The 20,789-nt window shown below is 40.3% G+C and overlaps 1 protein-coding gene and 2 pseudogenes across 2 annotated transcripts in view; all 3 read left to right on the top strand.

The window, feature by feature from the left end:
- Positions 1-20,789, top strand: part of LOC149151555 (serine carboxypeptidase-like 50 pseudogene) — a 185,618-nt pseudogene that overhangs the window by 33,157 nt on the left and 131,672 nt on the right. The window lies entirely within an intron of this gene.
- LOC149151561 (auxin response factor 6-like) lies at positions 12,664-14,706 on the top strand. Its single transcript, XM_089437898.1, has 2 exons — positions 12,664-13,137; positions 13,319-14,706. The coding sequence occupies exons 1-2, from the start codon at positions 12,966-12,968 to the stop codon at positions 13,435-13,437; spliced, it is 291 nt and encodes a 96-aa protein (XP_089294024.1). The 5' UTR covers positions 12,664-12,965; the 3' UTR covers positions 13,438-14,706.
- LOC149151560 (serine carboxypeptidase-like 50 pseudogene) lies at positions 14,722-16,315 on the top strand (annotated as a pseudogene).

The raw sequence follows: 20,789 nt of genomic DNA, 5'->3' as shown, positions 1-20,789 counted from the left end.
AGAGCTGAGCTTAATTACAAAATAAACACGATGCTCCTCGAGGGGAGTCTCTATCCTTTATATAGGATTCATACATGCAATACCATGGGGAAATACCATGGTTCTTATTAATACCATCTATCTAATACCATGGCCCATTTGCAACTAACTGTGGTTCCTTCATTAAATGTGGGTTAACCACTTACAATTATTAATATGGGCTTTATTGACTCTTTACTTAACTATAACTATGACTCGATCTTATTACATAAATAAGGGGGTTAGGGTTGGACCCTAACAAACAATGGGTGCATTCATAGACGAAGATTCACATGCGAAATAATGGATGATAGAATCACCAAATATGTCAGGAAAGAATGGAGGAGGCTTGGACAAAAGGGAGTCATCCTTCGCCAAGGGTTGATACTCAAGCTTCCAGTCATACTCTTCATGAATGATAGTGCAGTCAGTTGCGCAACACCAACTCCATCGATGGCTTGATCCTTGTTCACAACAAGTGTAAAGTCCGAAATGCAAGAACACAAGATAGTGCAATCCGGAGGATCAACAGAACAGGAAGACAGAGGTTGAGGTAAGACAAACATGTGACAACCCATGGGCTTCGCAACCAAATCTGTGTGAAAATTGAGAGAAGTGATGTTGGGAGGATGTGACAGTTGAGCAGATGTGTGCATGTTCTCCCACATCACTCTGCAGTGGTGGAGTTGTTTGATGAGAGGACAACGGACAGTGATTTGTGACAGTGACCATGTCCGTCTGTGATTGTCCAGCTCCATCACTGAAGTATGCTGAGCGAGGCTTGGGCTTAAACTTTCTTTTAGGATTAACAGATTTGGTGAGACAATACTCAAATTTGTCCATGAGATACTGGAAATTCATCTGACTTTTCGGAGCTTGAAATTGCAACACACAGAAGCAATCCCAAATTTCCATAGGTAATTCATGCGGGGCCTTTCGTTGTTGTAACAATTTTTTGTCAATAGGTTCTGGACCAAAATGATGGAAAGTAGATTCCATGAGATCACAGACTCTAGCACCATCGTTGTGGGGATTCTTGAAGTGTGTATAAAAGCAACAGGCTGACCTCTTCTGCATAGAACTCATCTACATTCTCAAGGAATACATAGAAGTCTTCCAAGTACTCAGGCCAGGCTACTTAGCCTTCACCATCATACGTGAATTCGGATAAGAGATCAAAAAACTTCCTCATGATGTTGAGAGGTTCGGCATGCGAAAAACATCGTGGAGGGATGAGTGTAATAGAATCCATAAGAGATGTGCAAAGGTTCAAAATAGGATGAGAGGACACAACTTACCATTTGACCCTCCTTCTAGCGTCAAAAATGTTGACGGTGTTGGACCCGCCAACATGTTAGGGGATCTCCCCGGTAAGAAGTCCCAATTAGACCTCAGACCGTTTGGTGTAGGAGTCCTAGTAGTGGGTCGTACGGTATTGCCTTGACCGTGATTGCGCACATATGCAGCAAGTCAAGGAAGGTGAATGAATGGTTCTAACACACGGAGGGCGATGTGGGTGCGCCCCTTGGAAACCTGTGAAAACACGTGGCTAAGAAGGGAACACAAGAGAAAAGATGCATCACAAACTGAAAATAAAGCAAGCTAACAATCCAAAGTGATGGTTAAACCAACAGCACATTTCAGTAAGATTCATGCATACTTATACAAAAAAAGTCCATACATGCATGCGTAAGCAAACAGATACATATATCATTAGAGTAAACAAGTTAGTTGAAATACAATAACAACATATGCATGAAACGAGCTAGCTCTATTATATTAAGAAGTGAAAGTTCCAATCATACAGTACAACCATGACCAACCACTAGTCCCGACAGTGGAACGTTACAGCTACTGTCGCCTACTCCTCCAAAAAGATGTACTAGCTCTGCACAGTGGAGAAGCCAAGGCTCGTTACAATACTCTCCAAGCTTTCTCTAAGATACTCCTATCGGAAGCTTGGTTGACCAAAAGCCTCTACAATGAATTATGAGGGACTAAATATAGCAAAGTTTGGGGTGACCCTTGACATTCCCCTTTGTGACTGTTCATCTACCCTTATGACTCTTCAACTACTCTATGACTGTTACATTCAACTATCGACACTTGAACTTCCACTTGACAAGACGTTACATTACAATCTGCACATGTACCCATGTGAGACAAAAATAGGCTTGAGCAAGCCATGCAAGACATTATAATGACTCAGAAAATTGTCTGAAAACCAGCTCTTCGCCATCCTCATGATGGTCGATGGTGATGAACTGATGCCAAGCTCGATAGTCCGTGATGGTGTTCGTGTACTCTGTGGTGACATCTTTCTGGAAACGAACTCTTGCCTATGTTTCATCCGGGTACAGTGCTCCAGCTCCTCTGTCCAACTCGTCTAATAACATGTGCATCACTGGCTTGAGTGCGGCCGGACCAACGACATACTGATGCATGGTGTCTACACTGATCGCCAAGTTTGCGCTGGTGGCTATGCACATCAACTCGTCAAAGTACGAGTCAAGCTCGAGTCGGATTTGTGCCCTTGTCTTTGCCTCGGTGAGTGTCCCAATAGATGGGATCGCATGTGCGCGCACGACAACATCGATGCTTCTGAATACCCGTGCATGGGAAGCTTGCAAACTAGTGATGAGATGCGGGAGTTCTTAATAGTTCCATATCTGACTCCAGATGCATGCCTTCAACTCAACCGCTCCGGGCTTCATCATACTAGACAAGTGTAACGGGGTTCCCTTGTATCTCATTTTCCGTGTTTGCATATAGTCAACAACAGTGTGCAAGTTTGACAAGATACCTGCTCTCCTAGCACATCGCTGCTGCCAACTGTTGAGATGGATAACTGCCTTATGCACGATACCAAACTTGGAATACAACGCCCGCATGACTGTCTCAAGGGACGATACTTCATCCAATATCGACTTCTTCAACTCGGCTTGCGTGGATTCTGTAACCAGTTCTCCTCCTTGCTTGGTCGTCTATAACTCCTTAGCTATTCACTTGTTCTCAACTATCATGAAGTGAAAATTCGAGCTAGTGGCTTCGGAATATGCTTTGGTAGCATCGGCCAATGCTACTAGATGCTTGCGCACGTCAGACACGATCACTCATTCTTCAAACTGCGCAGGAGACGTGTTGTCATCCAAAGTAGACACTCTACGTGATTGCACAACTCTATGTTGTGACTCGTCGAATGATATGTTGTGCATCTCTTCTTCTGGATTGTCTTCAAGGATTTCAGTGTCTCCTTAGTTGCTTGGGACTTGCTCTGCTTCCGGATCCGGTGAAGCTGATGGGTAGACTTCTTGGTTTTAAGGCATGAGGTCGATGTCTTGCTCTAACTCTAGCTGCTCCATCTCCGTATCCATCTGCTCAAGTACTCGTTCAATCTCTTGAGCGAAGTCCTGCTCCTGTGACTGCTCACCCTGTCTGCTTTGTGCCAGTTGTTTGGATGAGTCTACTACCTGTACAGGCGCAGTTTCATTTGTTTGTACATGTTGCGCCCCTTGTTGTACCTATTCTTTTTGTGCATCCTTTTCCTGTCTGCGCAGCTCTTCTTCCTTCCAGAGTCGCTCCTTCAACTCATGCAACTCCTTCATTGTTTCCTCCATCCTTTGTTTTTCTCTCTGCCTTTGTGTGGTCCTCCTGTTGCGTTGTTGCCTCTTCGCCTCTATTTCCAAAGTTGCTTTCTGCATAAGTGGGTCTTCTCTTAAGTTGCAGCTTTGTTCTGCCTTTGCGCCGTCGACAATCTTTCTCTTGCCTTTGTCCTGCGCCAGTATGTTTACCTATGCTGCTAGTGATTTCCTGGATGCTTCTTCATTCTGCTTTGCTAACCATTCCACAACGATGTCGACCGGTTCATTGGGCTTGGAGAAGTTGTGACAATATCTCCATGGGTCATCCTCTGCCCAATGAAACGCTCCGTGGATCCACAAAAAATGTACTCTCGTGCAGTGATTCTTCACCAAACAATGCGGGTCATACAAATTAAAGCTTCGGGTGTTGAAATGATATTTCTTCATCTCCTTTGTTTCAGCATCCTCATGCTTGAGATTTTGTATCTCGTACAACCTGATCTGTAATGAAAGAGTGGGCCAAGGTTCCTTCTTCTTCTGGTGCAACCTAGTTGACAATGTTGCCAAGATGTGGTATGACACCTCTTGCATCACAAGCTTGTCCATGGAAAATTTCGGCAAAACATGCAGAGGCTTCTCCGCATTTTACATCCGTATGAAGGTGTCAAACAGTGAGACATACCGATTCTCTATGTCGATCAGTGCCTCCATTGCTATCTTCGACATGCAAGGTGGATCCTGCTCAAATATCATCTTGTACACCGGGGTGACAAAATGATCTAACAGTTGTGTGATAACTCCTCTAAAGTTGCATTCGGAAAACAATTTACAATAAGTATTGACATAGGTTTTTGTTGGTGTCCATGCCCACTTTAAGCCTAGGAACTCTTGATGGGCACAGATTGCATCCAAGATGTAGGCGGACATGTAGATTTCTGCTTGCTGACCTTTAGGCGGCTGCCGAGCTCTTGTTACTTGTTCCTTAAGCCTGTGAACCAACATGTCGGACCAGTTGCATGCTTTGCCTTCACTGGCCAATTGGTCCAATGCAATCACCCAACTCTGCGGGAAGGTCTCAGTGCTTTCTTGGCCATACAATCGACATGAAAAGGTGACCAATTATTGATACGCCTTCCGTAGTATCTTCATCTTGTAAATCTGGTCGGGTGTCATCTTGAATTTGGTTGGCTCCTTCACCTAGTTCTTCAAGACATCCCTGGAGTTGGCATTGCTGTTGGGTATGCTGAAGGATGTCTCCATGGTGATCACTGGCTTCGACAAGTGGTACATTTGCTGATAATCTTGTGCTCTGAAGGTAGAAATCTATGTCCCACTGACACTCCTCAATGTCATTGTCTCGGGATCAGTGTGCAAGATGATCCAATGTACCATGTCTACGCATGGGAACGCGCGATACCTACATGCAATCTTGTACAAGCCGGACTTGTGAATGTTCACATAGACCTGGAAGTCTTTGAGATCTTCCCCAAATGTGCCTGAGAATGCATCATTGACCTCTTGTCATTTCAGCTTGATGTCGTTGTCTACGATAAGCTTGGTGTCTTTGTATATCGAGAAACTCATAGACACTCGCTCAACTGCTGCTCCAATTGCGCTTCTGTCGATGTCCTTTGATCCTACTCTCTTGGAGGCCATTGATCCTGAACCGCTGAGAGAGGGATGATGTAGTCCCCCGCTCTAGTTGACTGACAATGATATGACATTAACGTTTATTTAGCCCTAAGGCCCACACATTATTCTTTGAGGACCTCAGGTTGAGGATCCGGGCACATGACTCTATTATTAGTGGTTGTGATGTTTATGTATGTTCTCCATTGATATTATGATGAAGATAGCATTAATGGTTATGTATGTTATCTATTGGTATTATGTTGATTGTAATGTTAATGGTTATGCATGTTCTCTATTGATATTATGATGATTGTAGCATAAATGGTTTTGTTTAGTCTCTATTGAATTTATGATGATGATGACAATAAAGGATATGTATGCTCTCTATTGATATCATGATGATGATAGCTTTGACGGATAGGTATGTTTCTATTGATGTTACGATGTTGATAGCTTTGATGGATATGTATATTTCCCCTATGTACCTACTTGCATTAGTTATGTTTCACAATGAACAATGATACGAATGATTAGGTGATGTTGATGATGCTATTTGACAATGACTAACAACGAGAAATCTTGTTACTGATGATTATTGAGTATGGCAGGAAACCACCATAGGCACTCACATATGACGAGTTGATGACACCTGGCTTGATGAAAATTTATACTGTCTTTGAAATTCTAAGTGAATTTTGAAACTTGCTATATATATTTATCTATATTCTGATGATATGTTAGTGGTTGCAGGGACATATTAGTTTCTTGGCTGAATGACTCACATATGGGTGATGGGGCTGTACAATTGGATGGAACTGCATGGGAGGGGTGAGATAGTGTCTCTGATCTCACCCACTAGCACTCCCGCCGTGACTTGGGCTGGAAAGATTGAGACACCTTTGCCTTGAAGATCATGATGTCACGAGGGTAGGTCCCAAAGTTGGGTTGCTTATAAGGATTTTACGGGGGACGCACATCAAGGCGGATTCCTTGATCCCTGACACCATTAGTCTCACTATAGCATGCAACATAAGAGATGATAATGGTCTCTGTCGTTACACCTAAACTTTCCCCTTGTAGCCACTGAATGCTTGAAGGGAAATTGGCGTGGCACCCTTGGAACTTCAAGGGAATTTCTTGAAGGACACGACCAACTTGGCACTCGTGGGATCACAAATAAATTGTTAAGCGTAAAACCCTTGGAACTTCAAGGGAAGTTCTTGAAGGGCATGACCAAACTTGGCATCCTTGGAATCATTAAAAATAAATAAATTAATAAATATAATCAAGATATGAAAAACCAGGTAAATTCACATCAAGGGTAAATGATGTTACAACCAAGGTAATTAAATCAAGAATAAAACTTGGGTTAAGAGGATCATAGGAAGAAATAAAATGTTTTACTTTAAAAACTCTATCCTTCCCATGTTGGAAAATATTAGGTAGATAATGTAATTTAATTAGGTAAAAATGGGAAAGAGGGACATAAATGTAAGGATAAATATTAATTCTAAAACAGTTAAACCTAATTAAGAGAAGAGGATGGTGAATTAAAATAAGATTAATAAATTAAATTTTAGAGAAATTTAGAGAACCTCCATGTGGCAACAACCAACATAAGAATATCCATCTAAGAGATAACTAGATTAGGGAGTAGATAGGGGATAAAATATTGACTTATCAATTGACTTTAGTAATGAGCACAAATTAAGGAGTAAAAAAGGGGATCAAGAGACAACTAGGAGAATAAATAGGAATCTTGTTGAGGTGAGGAAAATATTACTTTTAAATTAAAATTTAAGTAAATAATTTTGGAGATCCTTGATGAGAGAGTGACACATGGGTGGGGGAATAATCAAAATATTGGATTAACAAAAATAATTTATTATGCATGAATTGGCAAGTGTCACCTATGAGGACTCCTATAAAAGAAGGGGCAAGCCATGGGAGAAGAGACTTTTTCTTTTACCCTACTGTTGGATGGATGAAACTTTGTCAGAGTAGTGACTATGAGCTATAGTGAGTTTGGCGAGGTAGAGGACTTTAGAGAGGGGACTCTTGAGCCAAAGAGTGCTCTCCTCTACTAGCTAATACATTCCTCCGTTGTCAACCGGTCGTTCATTGCAATCGGATTAAGTACGTCGACGTTCACACTTGGAGGCGACAGACAACAAAGGAGGGAAAATAGTGGCAACTTAAGTTTGAATCTTGTTTCCTGGTGAACAATACCTATGTTGTTATAATATTCTTTTGTATGACTTCATTATGGTTTTAGTTAATAATATGTAAATTTGATGATATGTTCAATGAAGTGAAATTCAGAAAAGTTTTATTTAATGCTCAATAATTTTTGAGTTCTGAATGCTATTTTCTTATGGTTTTATTTTTAGTTTTTTTTAAAAAAATATAGGGTTGGTCCCTACAGACGAACACCCGTAGTATCTGGAGACATGGCGAAATGCATAGCAAGAGATCTGTCAGCTAAAGCCAAAGCAATCTTAAGGACTCACATGCAACATACCTGGGGAACTGCTGGAAAGGATTGCGTAATTTTCACTGGGAGGTCGAGAGGTTGGTTGACTACTGGAATTGCGCAATGTGCAATCTAGACTGGCCTGCTGGGTGCTGAGATTGCGCAATGCGCAATTTCAACTAGCAAGTGATGCAGGCCTAGTGACTGCATTGCGCAATTTTCTGGGCAAGCAGTCACTAACTCTCAGACTTGTGCAAAGCAACACTGGAGGGTAATGACTAGCCAGATTTGCACATTTTCTAGGAGGAAGGCATATCCTTCCCTCTCAAAATTGCGCAATGTTATCTGAGTAAGGCAGAGTCCGGGCCAAGGTTGCCAAGACTCACCGACGGGCAACTGAAAGAAAATGAAGATGTGAATGCATGGTGATACTGAGTGTAAGCAGGACTGAATGATCGTGCATGCAAACAGTGAATGCAAGATTCCGAAAACGAAACAACATGCATGTGTGTAAAACGAGTCGCCGAATCAACGACTGTTCGTGCAAAACAATGTCATGCATGCGACATCAGTGAGATGAAAACGAAAACTGAAACGGTGCTTGTACATGCTAACATGCATGCAAATGACAACAAGCGTTCACAGAAATCAAGCATGCAACACTTACACAAGCCAAAGCATAAAAGGCGACAGAAACGCTGCAAAAGACAAGTAAAGAGAACTTACCTGGAAATAGCTGAGCTGGATGTGCCAAAGACTCCTGCATGTGTTGTGGAATGTGAGAGCTCCAAGATTGATGTGAAGAATGAGCTCTGAAGTGTCGAATAAATAAGTTTGAAACTCATGACGCGTATGCCACAAATATGGGAAAAAGCGACACTTGGAGGAAAGTTTCTAAAACAATCTTTGCATGTAACCTCCAACTGTTAAAAGTAGATCCCTAAAATATAGGGGTGCTTTTTGCATGTTGCTTTTTTCTATTTCGGGAAAAAGTAGCCCATGCATACAAGTCAAGTTTTCTCTGTCCCATAGGGAACCGGTCAACATGAAGGCACATGCAACAACCTGCTTGACTGAGAGGGATTTTTGCGCAATTTTTGGGAGGAAGCTGGGCTGGCTATCCAGAGGGATTGCGCAATTTCTGGGAGGAGCCGCTGACAGCTGCCCAGAATTGCGCAATTTCTGGGCCGAGCTGCACTGCTGGGCCAAATTGCGCAATTTTCCAAAGGAAGGTTGCTAGACAGGGTTGCGCAATTTTCGAGCCTAGTAGACTTCCAGTGAGATTTGCGCAATTTTTGGAGGGAAGGCTAGTTCCCCTCCAGAATTGCGCAATTTTATGAGGGAGTTTCTCAGCGAACAACTGGACCAAGTCCGAAGTGGTAGCTTGTGAGGGGAGTGAAGCAAGCAATCATGCACAAGCTGGCAAGCTGCTGATAAACCAATGAAGCTCCTGTACTTGACAGTGCAAGACATACTGCTATGATGGTTGGTAGGGAGGCTCCAAAACGAAGCTAAGGGAAAATTTTTGAGGGTGGTTGTAGTCACTACAACATATTCCTAGCTACGTTATAGGCTTCCTTCAACTTGAGAGAAGTCCCCACCAAAATCCGTCCATACATTAATCCTGAAATGATCAGCAAGATCACGAAAGGAAATGACACATTGCTAGTCTCCATGTCAAGTATAATCTCGCAAAATAATTCCCCACGAACATAGACATATTAACGATGAAGCAGGGTATCTGAAGATGGAGAGGAGAATTAGTAAATCCAATTTTTAGGTTTAAAAGTGACAAAAATCATGTAGAGTGAGAACAAAAACAAAATCCTGAAGAGTGGAAACATGACAAATTCACTGAAAGAGAGATAAACCAGCATACCTTTTCAGCAAAGAATCTCTCGTCGTGCCTCAATACCGCCTTCAAATATTTTCTGCGCATACGAGATACTTGTCTACACATTGTAGTAAAGTAAAAAAATGTTGTGTCAATTGAGCCATATTTATTTTTATTTAAATGCAATAAAATAATAAAAAAATTATATGTTAGGTTACACATATCGCCATCACTTAATTATTCTATGTTTTGCTTTTTTACATCATAATCCAATGATACAAACTTTGGCGAGATTGTATTTTTTATTGTTTAAAATGCATAAATGGATTCAATGCCCTTAAAAATCTCAACAACACCACTCAGATTGCGGAAATTACAAATCTCAAACTTGCCATTTCAACAAATCCTTGTTGGATTTCATCCAAAATTAATTGGAAACTATTCTAGAAAAATGACAAAAATAGAGACGAGTTAAACTACGTGTAAAATGAGCCCGCAGGGGTTTGGTCTCGTGGTCAGCGAACGGTCTGCTAAGTCGTTCGTGCCACTGTGCAGGTCACGGGTTCAAGTCTCATCTTACCCTGAGGGGTTATTCCTTGCGCGTTGGGTGGTTCCTCCTAGTTGTTATAGTGGCAGCCGGTGGGATTCGACCTCGTGTAACGCAAGTACGATACCACCGCCGTTGGTGATTCAACTAGATATCAAAAAAAAAACTACGCGTAAAATATATATTGTATAATAGCATATATCTCAACATTTCAAATCCAATAGTATTGATTTCAACATTTCATATAAATGGTTTGTATTTCAACTTAGCCTATAGAGCATATGCTTTAGATCCAAAAATGTATATTCCAATATACATAACATTTATTATTTTATTGTTATACGCATAGTGTTCATCAAATCTTCAATTCATAAATGAAAAACTAGATCTATGTGGAAAGTTAATAGATTAGATTCAAAATAATAAGGGGAAGTTATAAAGCTAAAACCTTCAGTGAAGGAATAGTATTCATAGTTCAATGAAGAGTGTAATGCAATAAGAGAAATATATTTAAAAGACAATAGCAAAGAAAATGCCACTTTATTTCATACAATTATGAAGAAGTGAAAAGCATAAATGTAAACATATGAGGTTGAGACAACCAGAAATGTTGAAGATGGCGAAGGAAAACTTGTAATTTTTTTTGGAGGGAATTATGAAACCCAAATGAAGGGGTAGCTAATGGTATTACATTGACTTAGTGATTATTTCAACAAAACTTTGGATGGAAATCTAGCAAAGAGAGAAACTATACAAAATCAACACACAGAAAAAAGCCTCCACAAAAGAGGATCATGAAAAAAGTTAGATAATGATATCACATTGATTCTAATTGATTTGGAAAATGAAGTGGCATGAGATTTGGCAATGATATTTCAAGCAAAACCTTAATCTCCAACCACAAAATAAAGATAATAGGAAGAATGGGGCCAATTAAGTACTCCAAGAACATTGAACCCTTGACGAGAGATGGAGGCTTGGAATCATTTATAAAAGGAGCTTTCAAAACACCATCATGTGTGTGTATGACAATGTATATAGTGGCTAACTCATAGTAAGGGATTCCATGGAATGCTTATCCATTATGATGATGGACCATCGATGGAGAAGCATTTTAAGATCCTTTTCATAGCTCCACCCATAAAAAGAAAAATATATATGTACAAATTCATGGTTGCACCACCTACATACAACACATTTCACAATGATGCATATAAGTGAGAATCAAGACCCCCTATGTAAGTTCTCGTGTGTGTTTGCTTATCTCACTATTGATTATTTATGTGCTTCATCTTTGGGCTAATAATTTCTTCAAATTCATCTAGTCACTCTTATAATAAGCACTTAAAGGAGTTGTCTATAACGCGACTTTTTGAAAGCTTTTCCGGCGGATTTTTCCGGTCGAAATCCGGCAAGAATTATTGGAATCGCAAGTTTGATAGCTAGTTTCTGCACAATGAAAGCGCCCCAGGGGTTTTTCAGGGTGCTGAATCCAAATATGCAGTTAAAAAACCATTTTAATTGCAAGAAATCAAGATTTGACCTCAATTTCTTCGCCGGATTCCGTCACCGGAATCTTCAAAAAGTCGCATTATAGACAACTCCAGCACTTAAATGCAAGTTACACTTATAGCACCCTAACCACATCACTATTACGATCGCTGGCTAGCCTTCCACATAACTCCCTTGACACGACCCCTTTTGATTGCAAGAATAATCCATGAGGTTTGGAAATTAAAACGTTCTTTCCCTTGCACAAGAGACAATTTGCCCCACTCCTATTAAGATTCCTTTACACCTCTCCGTACGTACAATTGCTAATAAAATTTCCTGAATTGGCTTACGGTTTGCTTTATTGAAATGCACGCACGTCAATGTACTTGGATTGACATATGATATTTCCGAATCACAATGCATAAACTTCACGGCTCTTCTGATTCAATGAACCTTAAACGTGGATATCTTAAGAGTCTTTGACTGTTAAATATTTCCGAATGATAAACTGCACGGCTCCTCCGAGTCAATGGATCGTAAATGTAAACTGCACGGCTCCTCTGCTTCAATGGATCGTAAATGTGGATACTTAAGACTCTTTAAGAGTCTTTGACTTTGAGCGTCAAATTTTTCCAAATATTATCTCTGAATCACAATGGATAAACTTCACGGCTCCTGTGATTCAATGACTCGTAAACGTGGATATATTTCCAAATATTATCTCTGAGTCAGGGGTTAAATTTGACGCCCGTATGCCCGTATTTCTCATTTTTACCCGTAAAATACGTTTTGATTTTAAACCTCCACGTCATGCGCAACTTGCCATTCATTTTCAAAAACGTCATATTGACGGGCATGTTTAAAAATTAAAAGTTTTATAAATTTTTTTATATATATATTTAACCTTACGTCATATCTTTTTTATACGTGTAGGCTGTAACTTACAATGTGGCGACTGGATTGTTCTGGCACAGTACGAATCTCTCTCCTCATCTCACGAATCAGGGACAAGGAGGTAACCGGGGTTGGGTGTTTTTTAACTCCGGTGGCCGGTTAGCAACTATGGCCTTAGCACCACCCACCAACAACCAGGAGTAGTGGCAAGTTGCAAGCAAGGGGAAGGGGCGAAATCTCGCTTGGGAATCGAGAGAATTCGGCGTATCGCTTGATGGGTGTGCAGATTACGGCGAAATCTGAACTGGGTCAAAGGAATTGCAAGCTGGTTTGAGATGGGTATGTCTGGGAGTTTAAGGGGAGTTGTTGAGATTCCCAGGCCTGGTTAAGGAAGGCGGGGGTTACATCAGTGCAGGTGGGTTTGATAGAAGCGGCGGAGACGGCTTTTGGGAGAGGATATTAGTTGGCCGCTGTTAAAAGTTAGTGGTGGTTATGGCTTATGCTGAAAATTTTAGGAATTTTGGTTTGGGGGCCAATAATGGTGGTTCTAATCAGAGCAATAGCAGTAATGGGGGTGTAGATGGCTATTCTTCGATGTCCAATGAGGGAGGGCTTGTTATGGGACAGATTGGCGGTCCACATGGCTACCCGAATTCTTCACCAAGTAAGGCTTACTGGTTATTGCAAATTGCAATGGTTCTGTTTTCTTTTATAGTATGTTAGGATCTCTGTTGGGCGTGGTTGAGATCTTTCCATGGTCATATGGGTTTTTTTAGATGATTCATCCAGTTATAGGCGTAGCAGTTTCCTGATCTTGCCATGGTTATCGTTTGAATTTGTGGTAGGTGCTCAAGATGCGCTATACGAGGAGCTGTGGCATGCCTGTGCTGGACCTCTTGTTACGCTGCCCAGGATCGGGGAGCGGGTGTTTTATTTCCCACAAGGTCATATGGAGCAGGTATAGTTCTGTATTTGAATGTTTTTGTATTCTTCCATGCAGGGGAATACAACATCTCTTCAGTATTTATGTGCATTGAGAATCTCCGATGGATTGTTCTGTTAGCTGTCATGACTTACCTGTGTTGTGTGGGTTCTGCTCATGAATGCTTTTTAAGCCCCTTCCATCACATTTTAGAAGCACTTCCTACTTTAAATATTTAAAGTTTTTGCTTTTATTTTTATGTTTGTAATAGTGGTGTTCTGACAATTACATTTTTTGGTAACCAGCGGAATTCTGAGTAGTGGGTTATGTAAAAAATTAAACTAGCGGAATTCTGAGTAGTGGGTTATGTAAAAAATTGAGCTTTGTTTTGTATTTGTTGTAAAAAATTGGACTGGACTTTCAACAGCGGTTTGTGCAGTAAATAGCATTAGACTGTTGGGTTTTGTCCGAAATGAGGTTGAACACAACTTCTTGTCTGCAAAGTCGGTTGTTGGGGGAGCCACCAAAAAGGTCATTGTATCCAACCCAGAAATCATGCACATTATGTTTTTGGTTTGAAAGTGATTTCACAACTATTGTTCTTTTATTGTACAATTTAAAATTAGATGAAACTTGTACAAATAAATTTTAAAAGTCATATGATAGGCCGTTTAAAAATAAAAACATCATAAAAAAATTCCTTGACGGATAAGGTCACCCGTGAAATTTAACCCGTGCTCTGAGTCACAATGGATAAACTGCACGGCTCCTCTGATTCAATGACTCGTAAACGTGGATATCTTAAGAGTCTTTGACTGTCAAATATTCCCATGTTTTTAACTGGAAATTCGAGTGGACTACCAGGAAAAAAACAACCACCATGGGCTGGCTACGATTCCAAGAGAGTATTCAAAGGTTGCCCATGGAGCCGACATCCGTGACTTTTCCCTGGGCATTGACCACCTAAAACCTTTTATGCGTTTATATACAGTGTAGAATAGGGCCGGCTCTTGAATCCTACCTACGATTCCAAGAGAGTATGTAAAGGTTGCCCATGGAGCCGACATCGTGACTTTTCCCAGGGCATTGACCACCGAAAACTTTTTATGCGCTCATATACAGTGTAGAATAGGGCCGGCTCTTTGAATCCTATATTAATCCCGCTGGTATTGTCTTTCTTGGAGGGGAGCTCCTATCCACGGTTCTATTGATTATAGACTGAACATGATTGATGCATCTCCCACAGACTGTCAACTTGCCAAGGGTTTAATCAGGGTTTGAAAGTTGATAGAAGGCAGGCAGGTAAACAGATTGTGCTGCTTGACGATGAAGGTGCGCGGTAGAAATTCCATTGCAGTTGCAGTAGCAGCTGTGGTGGCTGTGCAATTCATAACAATAATATTTTGGGATGTGGCGGCGGTTGTGGGCATGGAAACTGGAGCGTTTCCCAAAGAGGCACTGCCGACTGAATCTGGGTATCTGGATATAGAAGGAAAGAGCGGCGCTCGGATGTTCTATGCATACTACGAGGCCATCTCCCCTAAAAAACAGCTGTCTGATACTCCGATTCTTCTGTACTTGCAAGGAGGTCCCGGCTGCTCTGACATGATCGGAAATTTCTACGAATTAGGGCCCTGGATAGCCAGTGACAGCCCAGATCTTGGTTTGAATCGGAATCCTGCGCCTTGGAATCGTGTGTTTGGGCTACTGTTCTTGGACAATCCTATTGGAAGCGGCTTCAGCATTGCCCCCTCCAAGGAAGACATTCCTACCAACGAGGACGAGGTTGCCAAGGACTTGTATGCTGCCCTACAGGCGTTTTTCGCCCTGAATCCCCTGTTTCGCAAACGCCCATTCTATGTAACGGGCGAGAGCTATGCGGGAAAGTTTGTTCCTTCCCTGAGCTTGTACATGCTCAACCAGCTGGACAATAATGGGGTATTGCCATTGCGACTGGATGGACTGGCCATCGGCGATGGATTCGTCCACCCCGTCGTGCAGGTGCAATCTCACGCCCCTGTTGCATACGCGGTGGGGCTTATCGATGCTCAACAAAAGCTGCAAGTCGAAGCTTTGCAGCAGAAGGCAGTGAACCTCACCCGCCAGAAGAAATGGCACGATGCCCACATTGCCAGAAATCGTGTTCTCACACACCTGAAGAACATTTCAGGCGTGGCCACTCTGTACGACATCAGGAGGACGGTTCCCTATTACACCTCCAAGAATGGAACCAAATACCTCTCCTTGTTCGTCAATCAGCCTGCTGTCAAAGAAGCCCTTAAGGTGGATGGCCATATCAAATGGGCGGCCTGCAATGGGTCGGTGGCCGACAGATTCGCCGACGACGTGATGAAGAGCGCTAAGTGGAAGGTGGAAGCCCTGGTACGGCGGAGGCCAGTCCTGTTGTATAATGGCCAATTCGACCTCGAGGATGGCGTTGTCTCCACCGAAAGCTGGATTTCTGTTCTGGATTGGGAGGGATTGGACGACTTTCTGGCTTCCAAAAGAACTGTTTGGAAAGTGTCCACCAAGTTGGCTGGGTACGTCCGCTCCCACTCGAATCTCAGCCATGTCGTTGTGGCACGAGCAGGCCATCTTGCTCCCGCTGATCAGCATCTTCATACACAGATTATGATTGAATCCTGGGTCAGCAGAGGATCGCCCTCCACAGGATCAGTTGTAGAGCCTTCTGGGATGAATGCAGCGTGATCACAAAAGAAACAGAGGGCAGCCTCCAGGTGAGAAATTGACCTTGGCTGTCTCAATCTAAAGCGTTGAAGAATAAAATATCAAATTGTCAAGGTGCAACTGTTTTCTAATAGTATATGAATCCTTTAATAAATTTGCATAACTTTTGCAAGTATATTGACCTTGGCTGACTCAATCTAAAGGGTTGAAAAATAAAATATCAAATTGTCAAGGTGCCACTGTTTATACATCCTTTAATAAATTTTGCAAGTGTGAATATTTTTGGTTTCGTTTATAAAAAACATATTTCTTCGATCATACAAATTTTACAATCCAAGGTACCCTCCAAGAAAAGCTATTTCCAATTCAGAGTCCCCTTAAAGAATTATTTTTTCCCTACAGTCAAAGTTTGTAGCCATGCTCTATGAACTATTTACTTACTTTTTGCTCTTGCAACTGAAAACACTGAGTTGAATGCATGCATTTGAATCTCAACCTGAACTATTTTTTGGCTACCTTTAAATGCTTCTTAGTCATTTTCCCTGTTTATGATAGCTGAGGCATATTATTTTATGATTTCTATTTGGATTTTATTCGTTCAAATCAAACAAACAAAACAGCATTTAATATATGTACTGATGTTACGCATTTCATTTCATTCACAGTATGATATATATTACCGTCTATATCTAAATTTTATATTAAATTAATTTTAATTTATAAGTAGGGACACTATATATCTGACCTATATTTAACTGTTATTTTTTATTTTTAAATTAAATATTAGATCTGCGTTAATTAATATCACATATCAAATCAACTTGAGATAGATACATTATATTTTCATTAACATTGCCGGTAAATTATAAGTAATTTATCTGAATGTAATTTTATAAATTAAGGTTTATTAAAATATATAAAATAAAAAATTAGATATCATTTTTTGGGATTTAAGTGTGTTAAGAAAGTTATTCATCTATGATCATTTCCACGAGAGGTAGTCGTAATTGGCTAATTTTTCATAATTTTTGAATAGTCCACTTAGCACTCATTGCATTGGTAATTTCTCATGATTTTTGAGTAGCCCACTTGGGATTGAAACTAGTGAAATTAATCATATAGCATCAATCATATAGTCCACTTAGCACTCATTGCATCGGTGATTCCTCATGATTTTTGAATAGTCCACTTAGCACATTGGGCGATGCTCACAGGGGTGAAGAAGTGGGATTGAAACTAGTGAAATGAGTCAGATAGCGTCAATCATCACTTCCGGGGCTTGCACCCGATAACCAGGACTTCCGGGAGGTCACCCGCCCAAATCGCCTCTGGCTCAAGCGCGCTTTATTGTGGAGTTTTCCCCACAATCAAGCCCGCTTAGCTTGCTACCCCATTTGCAAAACCTTGTATTGTCCTTGATGAACCATTCAAGTAGAGCTCCCTTCACTCTTATGTATCTAAATATTGAGGGTCTTTAGTAGGGCATTATGTTAGATATCATTTTTTGGGATTCAACTGCTTTAAGAAAGTCATTCATCTATGGCCATTTCCATGAGAGGTCATTTCGATGAGAAGTAATCGTAACTAACTAATTTCTCATGATTTTTGAATAGTCCACTTAGCACTCATTGCATCGGGTGATGCTCACATTGGTGCAGAAGTGGGATTGAAACTAGTGAAATCAATCACATAGCATCAATCATCACTTCCGGAGTTTGCACTCGGTAACCAGGACTTCCGGGGAGGTCACCCATCGTGGATCGCCTCTAGCTCAAGCGCGCTTAACTGTGGAGTTTTCAATTTCTAAAATCTACATATTAATTTATTTATTTTTAACATGATTTTCAAATGTATTCCATTGTCTTCATACCCATTTGATATTATTTATAAATTTATGAAATATTATTTATAAGACTATAAGTGTTAATTTGGTACTTGAGGGACAAATTTTTTCCATTGGACAACCTTCCTCATCAAGAAAGACCTCTCCTAGCCCTTGGAAGAATTTAATTTGATTGAGGAAAAATATAATTTTATTATGGAAACCCTTCTCGCACATGTTTGAAGTGGTTCTCAGAGATTAGTTCTTACAAGTCCGAAATTGCAAGGTTTGAAGCTCACACGTGCATATTAGGGTTTTGTTTGCAGTCGCAGGGTTGTCACAGGAAATTTTCGGCTGTAGCCACACGCATACAAGCCTCTCTATGCGACTGGAACACTTCAGCCGCACACATGATCACTTCCTCCAGGCGGTCGAGACCTAGGGTTTCTAGTGACAGTTGACCGCAGTTTTGAATAGCTGATCGTAATTTTGAACAATTGATCATAGGCTTGAATGTTACTCTGATCAATATAATTGTTGGGCTCATCTCTTGGTTATTGTTTGGTTGATTTTGCTAGAAAGTTTTGTTATTGAAGAATTGGATCATTGTACTCTCTCTTTGCTGAACATTTTATGACAATCTAATAAGAAGAATTTGAAATGGTTTTCCCCCTTGTGGGGTTTTGTCCTTGTCTCCGACCAATCCTGGTGTCTCTATGTGGGAATGTTTTTCTTCTATTATTCCTTTATGTTCTGCTGCATTGATAATGATATTGTTCTTTCTATATAATTACTAACAATGTTTAAATGTTATGTAGTGAATATGATATAAATGATTTAATGCAATTATCTAAAGCAAATAACAATATTGCCCAAAGAAAAATTAACATGGTATCACAGTTGGGATGAAGAAAATTTATGTCGAGACACCATTGATGGAATCAAGTGAAGATGGCAGAGACCTAAAAGAATCATAGAGTTTGAAGGAAACCCTAGGCAATCTGGTTATTAGGGTTTGATGGTTATCTTGAGGTTAGGGTTTGGAAGAAACCCTGGAGTATGATAAAGGCTTGAGTTTTGAAACCTTAGCAGGATCAGTGAGAAGTTGTTATAGCACTTGAGACAGATTCAGTGTAACCCTAGATGTGTTAGTCTCAATTAGACCTGGTTGCCGATGAAGAAGATTGAAAACCTATGGATAATGGACAGTCATAACTTTTCAAGGCTAGCTCAAGAGGGAGATGGTCACTTTTCGTTAAAGATGAGATGTGATAAGCAAATCCTTCTTGACGATCATCTAAGGTGCAAGAAAAGAGAGCTAGTACAGAAAGAGGAGAGCTAGTGCTAGAATAGGAAGAGGTACCTGATAAAAGTTTTTGCAAAATTGACAAAGTAGAATAAAATCTAGAAATGACAAATAAGTGCTACAAGTTGCAAAGGTATCTGAATATTACAAGGTATGTATGGTATATTGTTTCAGTGTTATGATTTAGCCGCAATATTGGGTGGCAAGTTAAGCCCTAAGGTATGACGAGAATATCACCTTCATAAATGACTCATGCATGCATATGAAAGTAAGTTTGATTTTTGGTTCATGTGATGTGTAAGTATCTTACATTTATTAAACTGGTGGATTTCTTGATTTTATAAAGCAAGCTAGAAACATTGATTTTTGCTATGTGGTAAACCTGATGATAATATATCTTCTGATTATCTTCTTACGCTGGATGCCTTGACTTTATGGTTTAGTAATGTGATAAAGAAGTGATGTTGTGATTATGATCCTTGAAGTATGAAGATTCACTTGTCCTAATTATGTGACACTAATTTTTAATGAATGATTGATGACACGTTCATATGTGACAATGAAGCAACTGATGATGATTTGTCATAACTATGATGTATATATGTCTGTGAACCTGATATAGTTTGACTCAGTGATCTAATAATTTTTTTGCATGACAATATTATGATAAAATGATGATGTCTTAATTGATGATGATTGAAAAGGTTTCTCATTCAGAGGGAGAGACTCTTGAAGAGATCCCAATACCTATTATTATTTGTGATAGATGTAAAGACAACATTTCTTCATGGCATTCTACAGGAAGAAGTATATGTTGAGCAATTGTTGGGATTTGAAGTAAACGACAGAAAAACTCATGTTTGCAGGTTGAAGAAAGCATTTTATGGTTTAAAAGATCCTCGAGGCTGGTATGCCCGCATTGATAGTTACCTGATGAAGCTTGGATTCACAAGAAGCAGTGTTGACTCCACTCTCTACTTCAAGGTGGTTCAAGGTATGAATTTGATTTTGGTTTTATATATTGATGATCTATTCTTAACAGGTAGTGAGCCTTTAAGGATGGAGCGTAAGAGGGAGCTGGCGTCTGAGTTCAAGATCAAGGATTTTGGTATGATGCACTACTTTCAAAGATGTGAGATTGCATGAATAAACCGATGATGACTAGGCAAGAAACATTATTAATAGGAAGAGCAAATCTACATGTTGCTTTAGCATGGGATTTGTGATGATATCTTGGATGAGTAGGAAACAAAAGTCTGTGGCTTTAAGTATGATCGAGGCAGAGTATATTGCTGCTAGCATGGCTAGCTGTGAGGCAGTTTGGTGGAGAAATCTCTTTGGAGAACTATGTGAGCAGGTCTTGGATACAACAATGACATTTTGTGACAACAAGGGTGAGATCTGATTGGCAGAGAATCTCGTATATAGCTAGGACAAGGATATCTTCACGTATTGAGACAGTGTTGTTGTGGTCATTGCCTTTGTGAGAGGAAGAAATGATGAATAAGGTATTCTTTTTATGACATGTATTTGCTCTAACATAATATTTGATTTGATGTCATGTATGAATAGGAAAAC

This window comes from Pinus tabuliformis, chromosome 9, assembly GCF_031772625.1.
Source record: "Pinus tabuliformis cultivar Carrire ecotype Pingquan chromosome 9, CPIR1, whole genome shotgun sequence".
Taxonomy (NCBI): Eukaryota; Viridiplantae; Streptophyta; class Pinopsida; order Pinales; family Pinaceae; genus Pinus; species Pinus tabuliformis.
Note: the sequence above shows the minus strand (reverse complement) of the source record. Positions and strands in the feature narration are given on the sequence as shown.

Excerpts from the sequence above, each read along its gene's own strand:
- LOC149151561 (XM_089437898.1), top strand. The coding sequence starts at position 12,966 with ATGGCTTATGCTGAAAATTTTAGGAATTTTGGTTTGGGGGCCAATAAT. Across the intron at positions 13,138-13,318 it reads CTACCCGAATTCTTCACCAA|GTGCTCAAGATGCGCTATAC; the intron begins GTAAGGCTTACT and ends AATTTGTGGTAG.